Consider the following 21,096-nt stretch of genomic DNA (forward strand, 5'->3'; position numbering starts at 1 on the left):
TTAATCATTTTTATTCCATGCCCTAATTTGATTGCTGAGTAAACCCAACTTGTTGGTTCACTTGGTAAACGCAATGTGTCAGCCGCACAAAAGCCAGAAGTTTAAATACTGCACTGTGCTGAGTCAATGAGCCATATTTTAAAAAATATATATATTTATTAAAGTTTTTTAACACAATTTTTCTCCCTTACAAACAACCCCCCCCCACCCCCCCCCGTAACAAAAAAAACCGAGAAATCGCGCAGAGCAAGATATATACATGGCAAAATGATATATTTACACAGCTTTGTACACTGGCCCTCACCCGTACATGCCAGTTTCCCCAACCCTTCCTGTTATCTCTTGCTCATCCACCCTCCCAGGCAGTCCCCCCTCTCTCCCCCCCCCCCCCCCCCCCCTCTCCCAGGACGTTTCTCCCCCCCCCCCCCCAAAGGTTGCTGCTGATGCTGCTGACTGACCTTCCTCTAACGCTCCGCGAGATAGTCTAGGAACGGTTGCCACCGCCTGTAGAACCCCTGCGCAGACCCTCTCAAGGCGAACTTAATCCTCTCCAACTTTATGAACCCAGCCATATCATTTATCCAGGCCTCCAGGCTGGGGGGCTTCGCCTCTTTCCACATTAGCAAGATCCTTCGCCGGGCTACTAGGGACGCAAAGGCCAGAATGCCGGCCTCTTTCGGATCCTGCACTCCCGGTTCGTCCACTACCCCAAATATTGCTAGCCCACAGCTTGGCTTGACCCGGACTTTCACCACCTGAGATATTGCTCCCGCCACTCCTCTCCAGAACCCCTCCAGTGCCGGGCATGACCAAAACATCTGGACATGGTTCGCCGGGCTCCGTGAGCACCTTCCACATCTGTCCTCTACCCCAAAGAACCCACTCAACCTCGCCCCCATCAAGTGCGCTCTGTGGACCACCTTAAATTGTATCAGGCTGAGCCTGGCACATGAGGAGGAGGAATTAACCCTACCTAGGGCATCAGCCCACAGACCTTCCTCGATCTCCTCCCCCAGCTCCTCCTCCCATTTACCCTTCAACTCTTCTACCAGCGCTTCCCCCTCTTCTTTCAACTCCTGGTGTATTTCCGACACCTTGCCCTCCCCGACCCATACACCCGAGATCACCCTATCTTGAACTTCTTGTGCCGGGAGCAACGGGAATTCCCTCACCTGTCGCCTCACAAAAGCCCTCACCTGCATATATCTAAAGGCATTTCCCGGGGGTAACTCGAACTTCTCCTCCAGTGCCCCTAGGCTCGCAAACGTCCCGTCGATGAACAGGTCCCCCATTCTTCCAATCCCCGCCCGATGCCAGCTCTGGAACCCCCCGTCCATCTTCCCCGGGACAAACCGGTGGTTACCCCTGATCGGGGACCACACCGATGCTCCCATTGCACCCCGGTGCCGTCTCCACTGGCCCCAGATCCTTAGCGTTGCGGCCACCACCGGGCTCGTGGTATACTTTGTCGGCGAGAGCGGCAGCGGTGCTGTCACCAACGCCCCCAGGCTCGTTCCTTTACAGGATGCCATCTCCACCCTCTTCCATGCCGCCCCCTCTCCCTCCATAACCCACTTGCGGATCATCGCCACATTTGCTGCCCAGTAGTAGCTCCCCAGGTTTGGCAGCGCCAACCCTCCTCAGTCCCTACTGCGTTCCAGGAACCCTCTCCTTACTCTCGGGGTCTTATTCGCCCACACAAACCCCATAATACTCCTGATAACGCTCTTAAAAAAGGCCTTAGTGATCACGATGGGACGGCACTGAAACACAAACAGAAACCTCGGAAGGACCACCATTTTGACCGACTGCACTCTACCCGCCAGCGAGAGTGTCCCATCTATTGAAATCCTCCTCCATTTGCTCCACCAACCTCGTCAGATTCAGTTTATGTAGGGTCCCCCAACTCCTGGCTATCTGGATCCCCAGATACCGAAAGCTCCCCTCCGCCCTCCTCAGCGGTAGGTCCCCTATCCCTCTTTCTTGGTCCCCCACCTGTAATACAAAGAGCTCACTCTTCCCTACATTGAGCTTATAGCCCGAAAACTCCCCAAACTCCCTTAGAGTCTGCATGACCTCCACCATCCCCTCCATTGGATCCGCCACGTACAGCAACAGGTCATCCGCATATAGCGACACCCGATGCTCTTCTCCCCCTCGGACCACCCCCTTCCATTTATTAGACTCCCTCAATGACATGGTCAATGGTTTGATCGCCTATGCGAACAACAGAGGGGACAGGGGGCACCCCTGCCTCGTCCCTCGGTACAGTCGAAAGTACTCCGACCTCCGCCGGTTCGTCACTACACTTGCCATCGGGGCTCTGTAAAGGAGCTTAACCCAATTGATAAACCCTACCCCGAACCCAAACCTGCGCAGCACCTCCCAGAGGTACTCCCACTCTACTCGGTCAAAGGCCTTATCCGCGTCCATAGCTGCCACTATCTCCGCCTCTCCCTCCTCCGATGGCATCATTATCACATTTAAGAGCCGCCGCACATTGGTGTTTAGTTGCCTGCCCTTTACAAATCCCGTCTGGTCTTCGTGGATTACCCCCGGGACACAGTCCTCGATCCTCGTGGCCAGCACTTTTGCCAGCAACTTTGCATCCACATTGAGGAGTGAGATCGGCCTGTACGATCCACATTGCAGTGGGTCCTTGTCCCGCTTTAGGATCAAAGAAATTGTCGCTTCCGACATTGTCGGGGGCAGGGTCCCCTCCTCTCTTGTCTCATTAAAGGTCCTCACCAGTAGCGGGGCCAACAGGTCTGCGTACTTCCTGTAGAACTCCACCGGGAATCCGTCCGGTCCTGGGGCCTTCTCCGCCTGCATGCTCCCCAAACCCTTGCTCAGCTCCTCCAACCCAATTGGTGCCCCCAAACCAGCCACCTCTTGCTCCTCCACCCTCGGGAATCTCAGCTGATCTAGGAATCGTCTCATCCCCTCTTCCCCCGCTGGGGGCTGGGATCTGTACAGCTCTTCATAAAAGGCCTTGAATACCTCGTTTATTTTCGTCGCACTCCGAACCGTGGCTCCCCTTCCATCTTTGACTCCCCCTATTTCTCTCGCTGCCATCCTCTTACGGACCTGGTGTGCCAGCATCCGACTAGCCTTTTCCCCATACTCTTAGGTCGCCCCCTGCGCTTTCCTCCACTGTGCCTCCGCCTTCCCTGTGGTCAACAGGTCAAACTCCGTCTGGAGCCGTCGTCTTTCCCCAAGTAATCTTTCCTCCGGGGCCTCTGCGTATCTCCTGTCCACTCTCAAAATCTCCCACACTAACCTCTCCCTTTCCATGCCCTCTGTCTTCTCCCTATGAGCCCTAATGGAAATTAGCTCTCCCCTGATCACCGCCTTCAACGCCTCCCATACCACCCCCACCTGCACCTCCCCGTTGTCGTTGGCCTCCAAGTGCCTTTCGATACACCCCCTCACCTTCCCACACACCACCTCGTCCGCCAGCAGTCCCACATCCAGCCACCACAACGGGCGTTGGTCCCTCTCCTCTCCCAGCTCCAGTTCCACCCAGTGTGGGGCATGGTCCGAAACGGCTATAGCCGAATACTCCGTCCCCTCCACCCTTGGGATGAGCGCCCTACCCAGAACAAAGAAATCTATCCGGGAGTAGGCTTTGTGTACATGGGAGAAGAAAGAAAATTCCCTGGCCTGCGGCTTTGCAAACCGCCATGGGTCCACTCCCCCCATCTGATCCATAAACCCCCTAAGTACCTTGGCCACCGCCGGCCTCTTTCCAGTCCTTGATTTGGAGCGGTCTAGTGCTGGATCCAACACTGTATTGAAGTCCCCTCCCATTATCAGGCCTCCTATCTCCAGGTCCGGAATGCGCCCCAACATGCGCTTCATGAATCCTGCATCATCCCAGTTCGGGGCGTATACGTTTACCAACACCACCCACATCCCTTGCAGCCTACCGCTCACCATTACATATCGCCCTCCATTGTCCGCTACAATAGTCTTGGCCTCAAATGACACCCCCTTTCCCACCAATATTGCCACCCCTCTATTCTTCGCGTCCAGTCCCGAGTGGAATACCTGTCCTACCCATCCCTTTCTTAGCCTAACCTGGTCCGCCACCTTCAGGTGTGTCTCTTGGAGCATGGCCACGTCCGCCTTCAGTCCCTTTAAGTGCGCGAACACTCGAGCCCTCTTCACCAGCCCATTCAGGCCCCTCACATTCCACGTTATCAGCCGGATTGGAGGGGCTCTCACCCCACGCCCCGCCGACTAGCCATCTCCTTTTCTGGGCCAGTCCCGTGTCCACGCCTCCCTCACCCTCCTGTCCCCCAGAGGGGGATCCCCGTCCCGACCACCTCTTCTGTGTCCCATTCCCTTTCGGTCAGTGCAGCAGCAACCCTCCCCCCCCCCCCCCCCCCCCCCCCCCCCCCCCCCGCTAGACCCCTGTCTAGCTTTTTTGCTCCCCCATGTCACTCCAAGACATGTAAGTCAGCTGACGCCTGCTGACCCCGGCTTCCCCCGCTGTCCCATTGACCTCCCCGCGTGGGAGTCTCCCAATCCATATGCATTCTTCTTCCCACGGGCGGGAAAACACCCCACGCTTTCCAAAGCCCGCTCCGCCCCCTCTGGCGCAGCTCCTGTCACGGCCCTGTCTCTCACCCCCAGCCCACGCAACACCCCCCGCGCGTGACCGACCCCCCACACACAACAACCACCACACACCAAACCCCAAAACATCCCCCCCACCCTCTCAAACCCTCAGTTAGAGTCCAACTTTTCGGCTTGTACAAAGGTCCACGCCTCTTCAGGCGTTTCGAAGTAATAGTGTTGACCCTTGTATGTGACCCACAGTCGCGCTGGCTGCAGCATTCCGAATTTCATTTCTTTCCGGTACAACACCGCTTTGGCCCGGTTGAAATCCGCTCTCCGCTTTGCAACCTCCGTGCACCAGTCCGGGTATATTCGGATCTCTGCATTGTCACACTTACTGCTCCGCTCCTTCTTGGCCCATCTCAGGACCCACTGTCCGTGAACTGGTGGAACCTCACCACCATCGCCCTTGGCGGCTCATTTGCCTGGGGCTTCTTCGCCAGCACCCGATGTGCCCCGTCCAACTCCAGCGGTCTCGAAGGGGCCTTCGTGCCCATCATCGCCTCGAGCATCGTGCTCGCGTATGCCCCGGCATCAGCCCCCGCCACTCCCTCAGGGATCCCAGGATTCGCAGATTCTTTCTCCTCGACCTGTTCTCCAGGTCTTCGAGTCGTCCCGACCACCTCTTGTGTAGCGCCTCGTTCTGCTCCACTCTCACCGCCAGGCCCACGAGCTCGTCCTCGTTCTGACTAACTCTTTTCTGTACCTCCTGGATCTTAGCTTCGTGGGTCTTCTGGGTGATCCCGAGTCCTTCAATTGCCGAAAGCATAGGCGCCAACATCTCCTTGCGCATCTCCTCGCGCTGCTCCTCGAAGCAGCGCTTGATGAACTCCTGCAGCTCCCCTTTGTCCCTGGCCGCCGCCATTTTGTTTTCTTCCCCTCGCTTCTCCCGTTGCTCCAGTGCCGCTCCTTTGGCCGTTACACTTCTGGTCCGTTTCATAGAAGTTGGAGGGGGACCACTCTCTTCCCTTCCCCATGGGCTGCGTCAAAAAAAAATGGGGGAATGCCTTGGGGCCCGACGCGCGATGGCCGCCGCACACAGGGGATCAACCACGCGCAGGAAACGCCACACGGGCTGGGGGAGAGAGACAAGGCCCCGTTGGGGCTCCTCTAACGAGCCCGAAAGTCCGTGGTAGCGGGAGCAGCCGAATCGTGCGGCTTAGCTCCGCATAGCCGCAACCGGAAGTCGAGAGGGAATCCTTTTGGCAGTGTTCGCTTCACCAGTCTGCCCCAAAAAGTCTATGGAAACTCCTGAAAAAGGCCTGGGAGTCCGTTCCAGACGGGAGCTGCCGAATGCGCGACCTACTCCTCCATGGCTGCCACCGAAAGCCTCGTCCCTGCTTCTTCAATGGCCTTGGTAGATCTTTTCACAGTTGTTCCCTCTGCTGCTAGAATTCACCGTTGATAGAGTCAAGTCAGATTGCAGCTTTAAGCTTGACCTTCCCCCGCCTGCATGCTGGAAGAGGCTTTTTTCTAAACCTGCAGCTCAAGCCAAATCTTTTACTGTTTCTGCCGGGTCTGGTAGCCAAAAGACATAACATTCCTGGGGGACACTGTCAGGGGAATGCTGCAGTCTTCTTGCCACACCGGGAAATGTCAAACAAATGCCATGGGGGCCCTGTAAAAGAGCCCAAAAGTCTGTTCCAAGCAGGAGCTACCGAATATGCGACCTAGCTCTGCATAGCCGCACCCGGAAGTCCGAAAGACCACAATTGACCTCATTAACACTGGACTAAGGAAAGGAATGTAATGTAGCATTCCCATTCCTCATTGTCCTTGGCACTCATACCTGACACCCACATGTAACTGGGCCAAGGTGTTCCGGTAAGTACAGGAATCATGCTCAATTAGCCTGGTGAGAAGACAACGTTTCCTACCTGATTACTTCGGTGATTGTCACTCGCGCTCGCGGTGTGGCGCATTTGATAAAAATATCAAGTGAGGAACACACCCTTGCATCACTGCCTACCTTTTCATTAAAATTAGATATAGGTGGAAAACAATGGCTATATTAGTGTTAAATGACGAGTTGGTTAAGGTTCTGAAAGACATCTGGTGTACCGGGGGCTGGACTCCAGCTGCTGATACCTTCAGCAAAGTACAAAAAGTACACCTTGAAAAAAATTATATAATTCAATAGCTGTGTATCTGAATCTGAAATCCTTTGTCTTTTTTAGAATTTTGCATTGAGCAAAGGCGACGATGAAGTGATTTCCACCCTCCAGCGTTTTGCCAGGGTTGTAAATGAGGTAATACATTCAAAGTGATATAACCTGTTGAGTACAACAATGCAGTGAACCTGACACTAGACCTAACAATTCAAAATTGAGGCATTCAAATCGCCCAATGACAAGGAGTGAAATTGATTTAAATTAATCCGGTAATGAATGTGGTTAAAAATCCAACTGTTTGGTTAGTGACTTACGGGGAAAGGAACCCACCACCCATATCTGTCCATCATTTATTTGATTCCTGCCCACTTTACATGGTTGCCCACTTTGCATTGTTGCCCACTGAAGTGCTCTAGGTGGTCATTCTTTTGTCAGGGTAACTAGAGGTTGTTGAGGGATGCAGCTGTGGGAGTTGCTTTAGATCACTTCAAAGTTGTTTTAGCTAATAAAAGACATATGTATATTCCAGAGAAAGTAATTTAGCAAGAACGTATACTTTTCTCTTCCTAATCTCTGTTGGAAATGTAAAATATAGCAAGAGTTGGAATTTTGCAAAACTATTTATAAATCGGCTGTTTAGAATTAATTGACAATTGAGTTATTTTGATTTGATTTGATTTATTGTCACATCTTTCGGAAGTACAGTGAAAAGTATTTTTCTGCGGCCGAGGGAACGTGCACAGTACGTACATAGTAGACAAAAGAATAATCAACAGAGAACATTGACAAATGGTACATCGACAAACAGTGATTGGTTATAGTGCGGAACAAGGGGCCAAACAAAGCATGTCTTGTAATTTGATTGTTGATTTCATTGGCGTGATATTGTATCTAAAGTTTTGTATATAATCTTGATTTTTAGTAATTATGTGCAAGAATTTTGAGAAAATGTGAGAAACTTAATGAATTAACTAAACGTTATCATAAGTATTTCTGAAAAAATGTTTTTTTTAATGCTTTTTGTCTTGCGGGTAGGAGAGTTATGTCAGGGGAAATAAATTTATACCACATGAGAAGCGTGCTGATAGATTAGTAAATAGACTCTCATTGAGAGAACTGTTGCCATGGAGAATACTGGTGACTGATAGTCAACTGGCAAGCATTGATTGAAATTTAAACTAGGCAGCTTGACTCTTGATTGACCAAGACATTACCCTGAGGAATGAATCAGAGAATGGCTGTCACTTTTTTGATTAACTGTAACAGGTGCAATGCTTGTACATGTTCTTTGTCTGCAAAGAACAGGACTCTGGGCATTAAAGTGTAGCTTCCAGTACATGCAAATATGAGCCCAATTGACCATTTGAAATTGGTTGTCAGCATAATTCTTAACGCATTGAGGATCATTTAGCAAATGTCCAATCACCGATTTTGCACGCAGGCGCTGGTTGTCCACTGCAAACAGTGGAAGGTACATGCTGTTTATGATCTGCCAGTCGTTGGGATGTACAGCCTACATACCTAACATCACATTGGCACAAAATTCATACACCACATTACTCAGTTGTGCAATAGACAAAAATGTCCTTTTAGCTTGACGATAGCCTGTTAGTGGTGAATGAGGGGGGAACTCATAGAGACTTATAACATTTTAATGGGACTAGACAGGGTAGATGCAGGGAAGATGTTACCAATGATGGGTGTGTCCAGAACCAGGGGTCACAGTCTGAGGATTCAGGGTAAACCATTTCAGACAAATATAAGGAGACATTTCTTCACGCAAAGAGTGGTGACCCTATGGAATTCATTACCACAGGAAGTAGTTGATGCTAAAACCTTGAATGCGTTCAAGAGGTGGCTAGATATAGCACTTGGGGAGAATGGGATCAAAGGCTATGGGGAGAAAGCAGGATTAGGCTATTGAGTTGGATGATCAGCCATGATTGTGATGAATGGCAGAGCAGGCTCGAAGGGTCTCCTCCTGCTCCTATCTTCTATTATGCATCTATGTTGCAACTGCATAATAGTAGCATCAAATCTTTTGAGGTACCTGACCTTCTAGGATAATCTGAGGTAGATTGGGCACATCAGGGCTGAATTTGATGGCCTTAGGCTTGTTCATGCATTTGCGAGATATACAGCGAAAAATTATCTGATAAGGGTAGCCAGTATCCTGCAGGATTCCTTTGATTTTCCTATTTCAGTATCAAGCTTGTATGGTGAGCAAATGGCTTGGGTCCTATTTATGAGGTTGCCAATAACGACAATCTTGTAGCACATGGAGCTGCAAGAATCCCAACTCTTGTATTGACCAGTGAAGGTAGGCTTGCAATAGAGAACCTCCTGGCAGATTTCTCGGCTATTACGTCAAGGAAAGTGAGTTAATTTGACTGCTCCATTTCAAAGGTGAATTGGAACACATAGAACATAGAATAGTACAGCACAGAACAGGCCCTTCGGCCCTCGATGTTGTGCCGAGCCTTGTCCGAAACCAAGATCAAGCTATCTCACTCCCTGTCATTCTGGTTTAGCACAGGGCTAAATCGCTGGCTTTGAAAGCAGACCAAGGCAGGCCAGCAGCACGGTTCAATTCCCGTACCAGCCTCCCCGAACAGGCGCCGGAATGTGGCGACTAGGGGCTTTTCCCAGTAACTTCATTTGAAGCCTACTTGTGACAATAAGCGATTTTCATTTCATTTTCATTTCATTTCATTTCCATGTGCCTATCCAATAACCGCTTGAAAGTTCCTAAAGTGTCCGACTCCACTATCACAGCAGGCAGTCCATTCCACACCCTAACCACTCTCTTGAGTAAAGGACCTACCTCGGACATCCCTCCTATATCTCCCACCCTGAACCTTATAGTTATGCCCCCTTGTAACAGCTACATCCACCCGAGGAAATAGTCTCTGAACGAGGATGGAGATCATTCAGACAATCAAGGAAATAATTACTTGTAGCTGCAGATCTAAATATTGCAAATGTATCATCCACGTATCAGTAATATGTCAGGGATAAGAGGTTCCATCAAAATCTGTTTCTCATGGAACCCAACAACGAGAGCTGGGTCTAAGGGGATCCTAGACAGGGTGGATAGCAAGAAGCTTTTTCCCCAGAGTGGGGGACTCAATTACTAGGGGTCACGAGTTCAAGGTGAGAGGGGGAATGTTTCAGGGAGATATACGTGGAAAGTTCTTTACGCAGAGGGTGGTGGGTGCCTGGAACACATTGCTGGCGAAGGTGGTAGAGGCGGGCACGATAGCGTCATTTAAGATGTATCTAGACAGATACATGAATAGGCAGGGAGCAGAGGGATACAGATCCTTAGAAATTAGGCGACAGTTTCAGATAGATCTGGATCGATGCAGGCTTCGAGGGCCGAAGGGCCTGTTCCTGTGCTGTAATTTTTCTTTGTTCTATGACAACACCATCTATTTGGGCATTCATGGTGTTGTTAAAACAACTCAACTACGCAAGTTGTTATTGGTCTTGGACTGAGGGTAGGGGGTGTGGGGAGTATATGTAGCTCTATATTTCACTGCATGTTATATGTGCTAAATGAGTCGATGTTGCCTATTTGGACAAGGTAAGCGTTGGTATTTTCTTTTGCAGTGATGGTTCTTTGGGATTTGTGTGTTTACAGTGGATTGTGTGTTTTTTTTTCTAAATGTTTTTTATTGGGCTTTTGAACATAGTACATTTACAGTTATGTACACAGATTAAAATATATATACAGAAGAGAAAAAAAACTGGTAGGATATTGTGCACGAGCTCAAAAACAGCAACTCTGTACAGTTAGCAATATTATGTTTAACAAATAAGTAGGCACCTGTTTGTGGGGTGGGGGGGAAACTGGGAAGGTATATATACATTTGGGTGCCGCAGAAATAATTACAGTAGTTATGTCTAATACAGAGAGGGCAATACGTGTTGGTGTTGTTACTTGCCTCTCCCGGACGGTTTTCGCTGCCATTGTCGTCTCGCGTTCACCTCCGCTTCGGCTGTTCGTCCCGTCTTTCGCCCGTATTTTCCTTGCTCTCTGTTACTGTATTTGCCAAGTTTGTTGTCGTTTCCCAGTGCTCTCCGTCTGGCCCCAAGGTCAACACCTCCACCCTATCCCCATAACCCAGTAACCCCACCCAACACTAAGGACAATTTTGGACACTTAAGGGCAATTTTTTTTTAGCAAGGCCAATCCACCTAACCTGCACATCTTTGGACTGTGGGAGGAAACCGGAGCACCCGGAGGAAACCCACGCACATACGGGGAGGATGTGCAGACTCCGCACAGACAGTGACACAAGCCGGAATCGAACCTGGGACCCTGGAGCTGTGAAGCAATTGTGCTATCCACAATGCTACCGTGCTGCCCTCTGTATCCCTCTGCTCCCTGCCCATTCATGTATCTGTCTAGATACATCTTAAATGACGCTATCGTGCTCGCCTCTACCACCTCCGCCGGCAATGCGTTCCAGGCACCCACCACCCTCTGCGTAAAGAACTTTCAACGCATATCTCCCTTAAACCTTTCCCCTCTCACCTTGAACTTGTGACCCCTAGTAATTGAGTCCCCCGCTCTGGGAAAAAGCTTCTTGCTATCCACCCTGTCTATACCTCTCATGATTTTGTAGACCTCAATGAGGTCCCCTCTCAACCTCCGTCTTTCTGATGAAAATAATCCTAATCTACTCAACCTCTCTTCATAATTAGCACCCTCCATACCAGGCAACATCCTGGTGAACCTCCTCTGCACCCTCTCCAAAGCATCCACATCCTTTTGGTAATGTGGTGACCAGAACTGTACGCAGTATTCGAAATGTGGCCGAACCAGAGTCTTATACAACCGTAACATGACCTGCCAACTCTTGTACTCAATACCCCTTCCGATGAAGGAAAGCATGCCGTATGCCTTCTTGACCACTCGTATCGATCTGCGCAGCCACCTTCAGGGTACAATGGACCTGAACACCCAGATCTCTATGTACATCAATTTTCCCCAGGGCTTTTTCATTTACTGTACAGTTCGCTCTTTAATTGGATCTCCCAAAATGCATGTGCCCAGATTGAACTCCATCTGCCATTTCTCTGCCCAACTCTCCAATCTATCTGTTGTATTCTCTGACAGTCCCCTTCACTATCTGCTACTCCACCAATCTTAGTGTCATCCGCAAACTTGCTAATCAGACCACCTATACCTTCCTCCAGACCATTTATGTATATCACAAACAACAGTGGTCCCAGCACGGATCCCTGTGGAATACCACTAGTCACAGTTCTCCATTTTGAGAAACTCTCTTCCACTACTACTCTCTGTCTCCTGTTGCACAGCCAGTTCTTTATCCATCTAGCTAGTACACCCTGGAGCCCATGAGACTTCACTTTCTCCATCAGCCTACCATGGGGAACCTTATCAAATGCCTTACTGAAGTCCATGTATATGACATCTACAGCCCTTCCTTCGTCAATCAACTTTGTCACTTCCTCAAAGAATTCTATTAAGTTGGTAAGACATGACCTTCCCTGCACAAAACCATGTTGCCTATAACTGATAAGCCCATTTTCTTCCAAATGGGAATAGATCCTATTCTCCTCCCTCTTCCCTCTTTCCCCCTTTCTGCCCCTCTTCCCCTTCTCCTGAGGTTAGCCTTTTCTCTTAGCTTTAGCTGTGTGCCCCCCACCCCCCGGGGCTATCTCTCCCTCTCACGCCTTGGCTATTTTCCCCTGATTCTTGGCTACTTGGGGTATCCTTCTGCTTGTTCGTTGGCCACAAACAGGTCCCAGAACAGTTGGGTGAATGGCTCCTGTGTTCTGTGGAAGCCGTCGTCTGACCCTCGGATGGCGAATTTGATTTTCTCCATTTTGAGAGATTTTAAGAGATCGGACAGCCAGTCTGCAGCTTTGGGTGGTGCTGCTGACCGCCAGCCGAACAGGATTCTACGGCGGGCGATCAGGGAGGCAAGGGTAAGGGCGTCCCCCCCCACCCCCGGAATTGATCTGACTGGTCTGATACCCCGAAGACCGCCACTTTCGGGCATGGCTCCATCCTCATCCCCACCACTTTGGACATTGCCTCGAAGAAGGCTGTCCAGTACCCCGCAAGTCTGGGGCAAGGCCAGAACATGTGGGCGTGGTTGGCCGGGCCTCCTTGGCACTGTTCACATCTATCCTGCTCCTCCGGAAGAACCTACTCATTCGAGTTCTTGTTAAGTGGGCTCTATGTACCACTTTTAGTTGCGTTAGGCTGAGCATTGCGCACGTGGAGGCGGAGTTGACCCTATGCAGTGCTTCGCTCCAGAGTCCCCACCCTATTACATTCCCCAGGTCTTCCTCCCATTTCTTTCTTGTTGCATCCAGTACGATGTTGGCCCTTTCTATCAGTCGCTCATACATGTCGCTACAGTTTCCTTTCTCTAGGATGCTTGCGTCCAGTAACTCTTCCAGTAATGTCTGTCGTAGCGGTTGTGGGTTCGTCCTTGTCTCCTTTCGTAGGAAGTTTTTGAGTTGCAGGTACCTTAGCTCGTTCCCCCTGGCTAGCTGGAATTTCTCCGTCAATTCGTCCAGTGTTGCGATCCTGCCGTCCGTATATAGGTCCCTAACTGTCAGTGTCCCTCCGTGCTGTCCCCACTTTTTAAAGGTGGCATCAGTCAGTGCTGGTGTGAACCTATGGTTGTTGCAGATGGGAGCTTTGTCCGACATTTTGGGGTTGTGTGTTAAAGGGAATTTCTTTGTTTTCCTGGGACCGAGCAGGGGGGGAGGAGATTGGAGAGGAGTGAGGCCTGGGTAGGGGCCTCCACACTGGCTAGTTTAACGGGAGTGTAGTGGGGGATGAGCTGCGGCCATCAGACCTTGGTAGAACATGTTTCGATGAGCCTAGGAGGTGTAAAATGTTGGGGGAGGGGACCGATACTGGGTGAGGTGTTTTCGAGAGGAAGTGGAGGGGAGGATTCTGTACTGTGCTCCCCGAGCAGGCGCCGGAATGTGGCGACTAGAAGCTTTTCACAGTAACTTCATTGAAGCCTACATGTGACAATAAGCGATTATAAAAATTATAAGGAGGGGGGTGGGGGGGTTTCTACAATTCATGGACATCATTCATTGTGCATGCGCGCCGATGTTCGGGCACACATGCGCAGTACGGCCGTTTTGTTTTTTAAACGGTAGCAGCTTTTTGTTTTACAAGTTCGGGGGGGGAGGGGTTTATTCATTTTATTCATTTATTTCACTCATTTTTATTTTTTTCATTTATTTTATTCATTTATTTATTTATATTTTTTACAAGTTCTGGGTGGGGCGTTATTTGATAAAATTTTACAGGAAAAAAAATGCAGAACTTTGGACAGGTACTTTCCGACACCGGGAGCTTCACCTTCATCCAACAGATTCCATTGGAGGAGCGTGTACGAGGGCCAAAGGGACCCAAAACCATTTCCTCCATTTTTGTCATTTTGTCAGCAGCAAACAAGGGAAGCGATCAGCTGGCGTAGGCCGCGAAGGTTGGCTGGCATGGGTTGCAAAGGCCGGCCGCCATGGGTCGCGAAGGTCGGCCGGGTTGGATCCCGAAGGTTGGCCGGTTGGTAAAAATGGGTCCCCGGAAAAAACGTTTGAAAAACACTGGTCTAGATTGCCCAGATATAGTGCTGTAGCACAAATTTCCATGCAACATTGGTGAATAGGCTAACAATGCCAAATGCGCACATGGGCACAGCATTGCTATTGACCTGCAAGTCTTAAGACCATCACTTTCGGCCCTGAAAAGTGTCCAGTCTACCACCGATTACCCTGGATGGGCAAGGTATCTCAAAGTTTTGAGCAACATATGAAGCTACTTATTTCATGCTGCTATTCTGCAGTAGCAGCACAAGTTGTATTTGTCCCTAAAAGCCAAAAGGACATTCTGCCTATCTTAAAAATGAGAAATGTGGTTTATAAATTTCAGTGTTAATGTAATGCTAGGTATGTCGGCATTAATGCCCTAAAGACTGGCAGATCATATCAAACAACATATACATTCCACTGTTTGCCATGGGCAAGTTTTGGACCTTACTCAAGCAAAACTCAAAGCATGTTAGATGTAATTCCATGATTGGACAGCATTTGCTAAATAATCCTCAGTGCGCTCAAAATTATGTTGACTAATTTAAGATTGTCAGCTGGGCTAACAATGTGGTGCATTTGTGTATCCTGGAAGCTGCATGTATTAATACACACGGCTCAGATATTGCACCTGTTTCAGCTGAACAAAATAGACAGCCATTTGCTTGTCCATTCGTTCGGAGGTGGAGGTGGAGGAGCAGTCTCTGTCAGGGAGAGAACCTGAGAACATCTAAGACACTCAGAAGGTAAGAAGGTAAGTAAGTGATTTTTACTCATTTTTACTTTTATACCTTTTTCAAATTGTGTGTGTTGGGGGGGAAACTGAAGTGACATAACAGAAAAGCTGTGGCCTGAGTGGCTGGTTGGGAATCTACACTAAATTTAAAAAATTAAGCATTGGTAACTAATTAAACATAATTACTTAATTATAATTTAGAGGGGTATCTAAGCCAGAGATCGGAGAGTACTATATTTAGCTTTCGCATTTCTATTAGAAATCTAGTGCTAGGAGTTAGAGGGGTGCAGTGCTCTGACTGTGAGATGTGGCAGGTCCGGGAGGCTTCCAGCGTCCCGGATGGCTTAATCTGCAGAAAGTGCACCCAACTGGAGCTCCTCACAGACCGCATGGTTCGGTTGGAGCAGCAATTGGATGCACTTAGGAGCATGCAGGTGGCGGAAAGCGTCATAGATGGCAGTTATGTAAATGTGGTCACACCCAAGGTGCAGGCAGAGAAATGGGTGACCACCAGAAAGGGCAGGCAGTCAGTGCAGGAATCCCCTGTGGTTGTCCCCCTCTCGAACAGATATACCCCTTAGGTTATCCCCCCCGACAGTATCCAATCAGGGGAAAACAGCAGCAGCCAGAGCAGTGGCACCACGGCTGGCTCTGATGTTCAGAAGGGAGGGTCAAAGCGCAGAAGAGCAATAGTAATAGGGGACTCTATAGTCAGGGGCACAGATAGGCGCTTCTGTGGACGTGAAAGAGACTCCAGGATGGTATGTTGCCTCCCTGGTGCCAGGGTCCAGGATGTCTCTGAACGGGTAGAGGGCATCCTGAAGGGGGAGGGCAAACAGGCAGAGGTCGTTGTACATATTGGTACTAACGACATAGGCAGGAAGGGGCATGAGGTCCTGCAGCAGGAGTTCAGGGAGCTAGGCAGAAAGTTAAAAGACAGGACCTCTAGGGTTGTAATAGAACATAGAACAATACAGCGCAGTACAGGCCCTTCGGCCCACGATGTTGCACCGAAACAAAAGCCATCTAACCTACACTATGCCATTATCATCCATATGTTTATCCAATAAACTTTTAAATGCCCTCAATGTTGGCGAGTTCACTACTGTAGCAGGTAGGGCATTCCACGGCCTCACTACTCTTTGCGTAAAGAACCTACCTCTGACCTCTGTCCTATATCTATTACCCCTCAGTTTAAAGTTATGTCCCCTCGTGCCAGCCATATCCATCCGCGGGAGAAGGCTCTCACTGTCCACCCTATCCAACCCCCTGATCATTTTGTATGCCTCTATTAAGTCTCCTCTTAACCTTCTTCTCTCCAACGAAAACAACCTCAAGTCCGTCAGCCTTTCCTCATAAGATTTTCCCTCCATACCAGGCAACATCCTGGTAAATCTCCTCTGCACCCACTCCAAAGCCTCCACGTCCTTCCTATAATGCGGTGACCAGAACTGTACGCAATACTCCAAATGCGGCCGGACCAGAGTTCTGTACAGCTGCAACATGACCTCCCGACTCCGGAACTCAATCCCTCTACCAATAAAGGCCAACACTCCATAGGCCTTCTTCACAACCCTATCAACCTGGGTGGCAACTTTCAGGGATCTATGTACATGGACACCTAGATCCCTCTGCTCATCCACACTTCCAAGAACTTTACCATTAGCCAAATATTCCGCATTCCTGTTATTCCTTCCAAAGTGAATCACCTCACACTTCTCTACATTAAACTCCATTTGCCACCTCTCAGCCCAGCTCTGCAGCTTATCTATATCCCTCTGTAACCTGCTACATCCTTCCACACTATCGACAACACCACCGACTTTAGTATCATCTGCAAATTTACTCACCCACCCTTCTGTGCCTTCCTCTAGGTCATTGATAAAAATAACAAACAGCAACGGCCCCAGAACAGATCCTTGTGGTACTCCACTTGTGACTGTACTCCATTCTGAACATTTCCCATCAACCACCACCCTCTGTCTTCTTTCAGCTAGCCAATTTCTGATCCACATCTCTAAATCACCCTTAATCCCCAGCCTCCGTATTTTTTGCAATAGCCTACCGTGGGGAACCTTATCAAACGCTTTGCTGAAATCCATATACACCACATCAACTGCTCTACCCTCGTCTACCTGTTCAGTCACCTTCTCAAAGAACTCAATAAGGTTTGTGAGGCATGACCTACCCTTCACAAAGCCATGCTGACTATCCCTGATCATATCATTCCTATCTAGATGATTATAAATCTTGTCCCTTATAATCCCCTCCAAGACTTTACCCACTACAGACGTGAGGCTCACCGGTCTATAGTTGCCGGGGTTGTCTCTGCTCCCCTTTTTGAACAAAGGGACCACATTTGCTGTCCTCCAGTCCTCTGGCACTATTCCTGTAGCCAATGATGACATAAAAATCAAAGCCAAAGGTCCAGCAATCTCTTCCCTGGCCTCCCATAGAATCCTAGGATAAATCCCATCAGGTCCCGGGGACTTATCTATTTTCAGCCTGTCCAGAATTGCCAACACCTCTTCCCTACGTACCTCAATGCCATCTATTCTATTAGCCTGGGGCTCAGCATTCTCCTCCACAACATTATCTTTTTCCTGAGTGAATACTGACGAAAAATATTCATTTAGTATCTCGCCTATCTCTTCAGACTCCACACACAATTTCCCATCCCTGTCCTTGACTGGTCCTACTCTTTCCCTAGTCATTCGCTTATTCCTGACATACCTATAGAAAGCTTTTGGGTTTTCCTTGATCCTTCCTGCCAAATACTTCTCATGTCCCCTCCTTGCTCGTCTTAGCTCTCTCTTTAGATCCTTCCTCGCTACCTTGTAACTATCCATCGCCCCAACCGAAACTTCACACTTCATCTTCACATAGGCCTCCTTCTTCCTCTTAACAAGAGATTCCACTTCCCTGGTAAACCACGGTTCCCTCGCTCGACGCCTTCCTCCCTGTCTGACCGGTACATACTTATCAAGAACACGCAGTAGCTGATCCTTGAACAAGCCCCACTTATCCAGTGTGCCCAACACTTGCAGCCTACTTCTCCACCTTATCCCCCCCAAGTCACGTCTAATGGCATCATAATTGCCCTTCCCCCAGCTATAACTCTTGCCCTGCGGTGTATACTTATCCCTTTCCATCATTAACGTAAACGTCACCGAATTGTGGTCACTGTCCCCAAAGTGCTCTCCTACCTCCAAATCCAACACCTGGCCTGGTTCATTACCCAAAACCAAATCCAACGTGGCCTCGCCTCTTGTTGGCCTGTCAACACATTGTTTCAGGAAACCCTCCTGCACACACTGTACAAAAAACGACCCATCTATTGTACTCGAACTATATCTTTTCCAGTCAATATTTGGAAAGTTAAAGTCTCCCATAATAACTACCCTGTTACTTTCGCTCATATCCAGAATCATCTTCGCCATCCTTTCCTCTACATCCCTAGAACTATTAGGAGGCCTATAAAAAACTCCCAACAGGGTGACCTCTCCTTTCCTGTTTCTAACTTCAGCCAATACTACCTCGGAAGAAGAGTCCCCATCTAGCATCCTCTCCGCCACCGTAATACTGCTCTTGACTAGCAGCGCCACACCTCCCCCTCTTTTGCCTCCTTCTCTGAGCTTACTAAAACACCTAAACCCCGGAACCTGCAACATCCATTCCTGTCCCTGCTCTATCCATGTCTCCGAAATGGCCACAACATCGAAGTCCCAGGTACCAACCCACGCTGCCAGTTCCCCTACCTTGTTTCGTATACTCCTGGCATTGAAGTAGACACACTTCAAACCACCTACCTGAACGCTGGCCCCCTCCTGCGACGTCAAATCTGTGCTCCTGACCTCTATACTCTCATTCTCCCTTACCCTAAAACTACAATCCAGGTTCCCATGCCCCTGCTGCATTAGTTTAAACCCCCCCAAAGAGCACTAACAAATCTCCCCCCCAGGATATTTGTGCCCCTCAGGTTCAGATGTAGACCATCCTGTCTGTAGAGGTCCCACCTTCCCCAGAAAGAGCCCCAGTTATCCAAAAATCTGAAACCCTCCCGCCTGCACCATCCCTGTAGCCACGTGTTTAAATGCTCTCTCTCCCTATTCCTCATCTCACTATCACGTGGCACGGGCAACAACCCAGAGATAACAACTCTGTTTGTTCTAGTTCTGAGCTTCCATCCTAGCTCCCTGAAAGCCTGCCTGACATCCTTGTCCCCTCTCGGGATTACTCCCTGTGCCACGTGCCAGTGAGGCTAGAAATAGGAAGATGGAGCAGCTAAACACGTGGCTAAACAGCTGGTGTAGGAGGGAGGGTTTCCGTTACCTGGACCACTGGGAGCTCTTCCGGGGCAGGTGTGACCTATATAAGAAGGGCGGGTTGCATCTAAACCAGAGAGGCATAAATATCCTGGCCGCGAGGTTTGCTAGTGTCACACGGGAGGGTTTAAACTAGTATGGCAGGGGGGTGGGCACGGGAGCAATAGGTCAGAAGGTGAGAGCATTGAGGGAGAACTAGGTAATAGGGACAGTGGGGCTCTGAGGCAGAGCAGACAGGGAGAAGTTGCTGAACACAGCGGGTCTGGTGGCCTGAAGTGCATATGTTTTAATGCAAGAAGTATTACGGGTAAGGCAGATGAAGTTAGAGCTTGGATTAGTACTTGGAACTATGATGTCGTTGCCATTACAGAGACCTGGTTGAGGGAAGGGCAGGATTGGCAGCTAAACGTTCCAGGATTTAGATGTTTCAGGCGGGATAGAGGGGGATGTAAAAGGGGAGGCGGAGTTGCGCTACTGGTTCGGGAGAATATCACAGCTGTACTGCGGGAGGACACCTCAGAGGGCAGTGAGGCTATATGGGTAGAGATCAGGAATAAGAAGGGTGCAGTCACAATGTTGGGGATTTACTACAGGCCTCCCAACAGCCAGCGGAAGATAGAGGAGCAGATAGGTAGACAGATTTTGGAAAAGAGTAAAAACAACAGGGTTGTGGTGATGGGAGACTTCAACTTCCCCAATATTGACTGGGACTCACTTAGTGCCAGGGGCTTAGACGGGGCGGAGTTTGTAAGGAGCATCCAGGAGGGCTTCTTAAAACAATATATAGACAGTCCAACTAGGGAAGGGGCGGCACTGGACCTGGTATTGGGGAATAAGACCGGCCAGGTGGTAGATGTTTCAGTAGGGGAGCATTTTGGTAACAGTGACCACAATTCAGTAAGTTTTAAAGTACTGGTGGACAAGGATAAGAGTGGTCCTAGGATGAATGTGCTAAATTGGGGGAAGGCTAATTATAACAATATTAGGCGGGAACTGAAGAACATAGATTGGGGGCGGATGTTTGAGGGCAAATCAACATCTGACATGTGGGAGGCTTTCAAGTGTCAGTTGAAAGGAATTCAGGACCGGCATGTTCCTGTGAGGAAGAAGGATAAATACGTCAATTTTCGGGAACCTTGGATAACGAGAGATATTGTAGGCCTCGTCAAAAAGAAAAAGGAGGCATTTGTCAGGGCTAAAAGGCTGGGAACAGACGAAGCCTGCGTGGAATATAAGCAAAGTAGGAAGGAGCTTAAGCAAGGAGTCAGGAGGGCTAGAAGGGGTCACGAAAAGTCATTGGCAAATAGGGTTAAGGAAAATCCCAAGGATTTTTACACGTACATAAAAAGCAAGAGGGTAGCCAGGGAAAGGGTTGGCCCACTGAAGGATAGGCAAGGGAATCTATGTGTGGAGCCAGAGGAAATGGGCGAGGTACTAAATGAATACTTTGCATCAGTATTCACCAAAGAGAAGAAATTGGTAGATGTTGAGTCTGGAGAAGGGTGTGTAGATAGCCTGGGTCACATTGAGATCCAAAAAGACGAGGTGTTGGGTGTCTTAAAAAATATTACGGTAGATAAGTCCCCAGGGCCTGATGGGATCTACCCCAGAATACTGAAGGAGGCTGGAGAGGAAATTGCTGAGGCCTTGACAGAAATTTTTGGATCCTCACTGTCTTCAGGGGATGTCCCGGAGGACTGGAGAATAG

General features: G+C 49.3%; 1 protein-coding gene across 3 annotated transcripts in view; it reads left to right on the forward strand.

Annotated features, from left to right (window-relative positions):
• Positions 1 to 21,096, forward strand: part of appl2 (adaptor protein, phosphotyrosine interaction, PH domain and leucine zipper containing 2) — a 271,692-nt gene that overhangs the window by 47,352 nt on the left and 203,244 nt on the right. For all 3 annotated transcript variants that reach the window (XM_072471949.1, XM_072471947.1, XM_072471948.1), the window contains exon 4: positions 6,801 to 6,872. In XM_072471949.1, coding sequence (XP_072328050.1) covers positions 6,801 to 6,872 — 72 coding nt within the window. The remainder of the gene's footprint in view (positions 1 to 6,800; positions 6,873 to 21,096) is intronic.

Source organism: Scyliorhinus torazame, chromosome 13, assembly GCF_047496885.1.
Source record: "Scyliorhinus torazame isolate Kashiwa2021f chromosome 13, sScyTor2.1, whole genome shotgun sequence".
Classification (NCBI taxonomy): domain Eukaryota; kingdom Metazoa; phylum Chordata; class Chondrichthyes; order Carcharhiniformes; family Scyliorhinidae; genus Scyliorhinus; species Scyliorhinus torazame.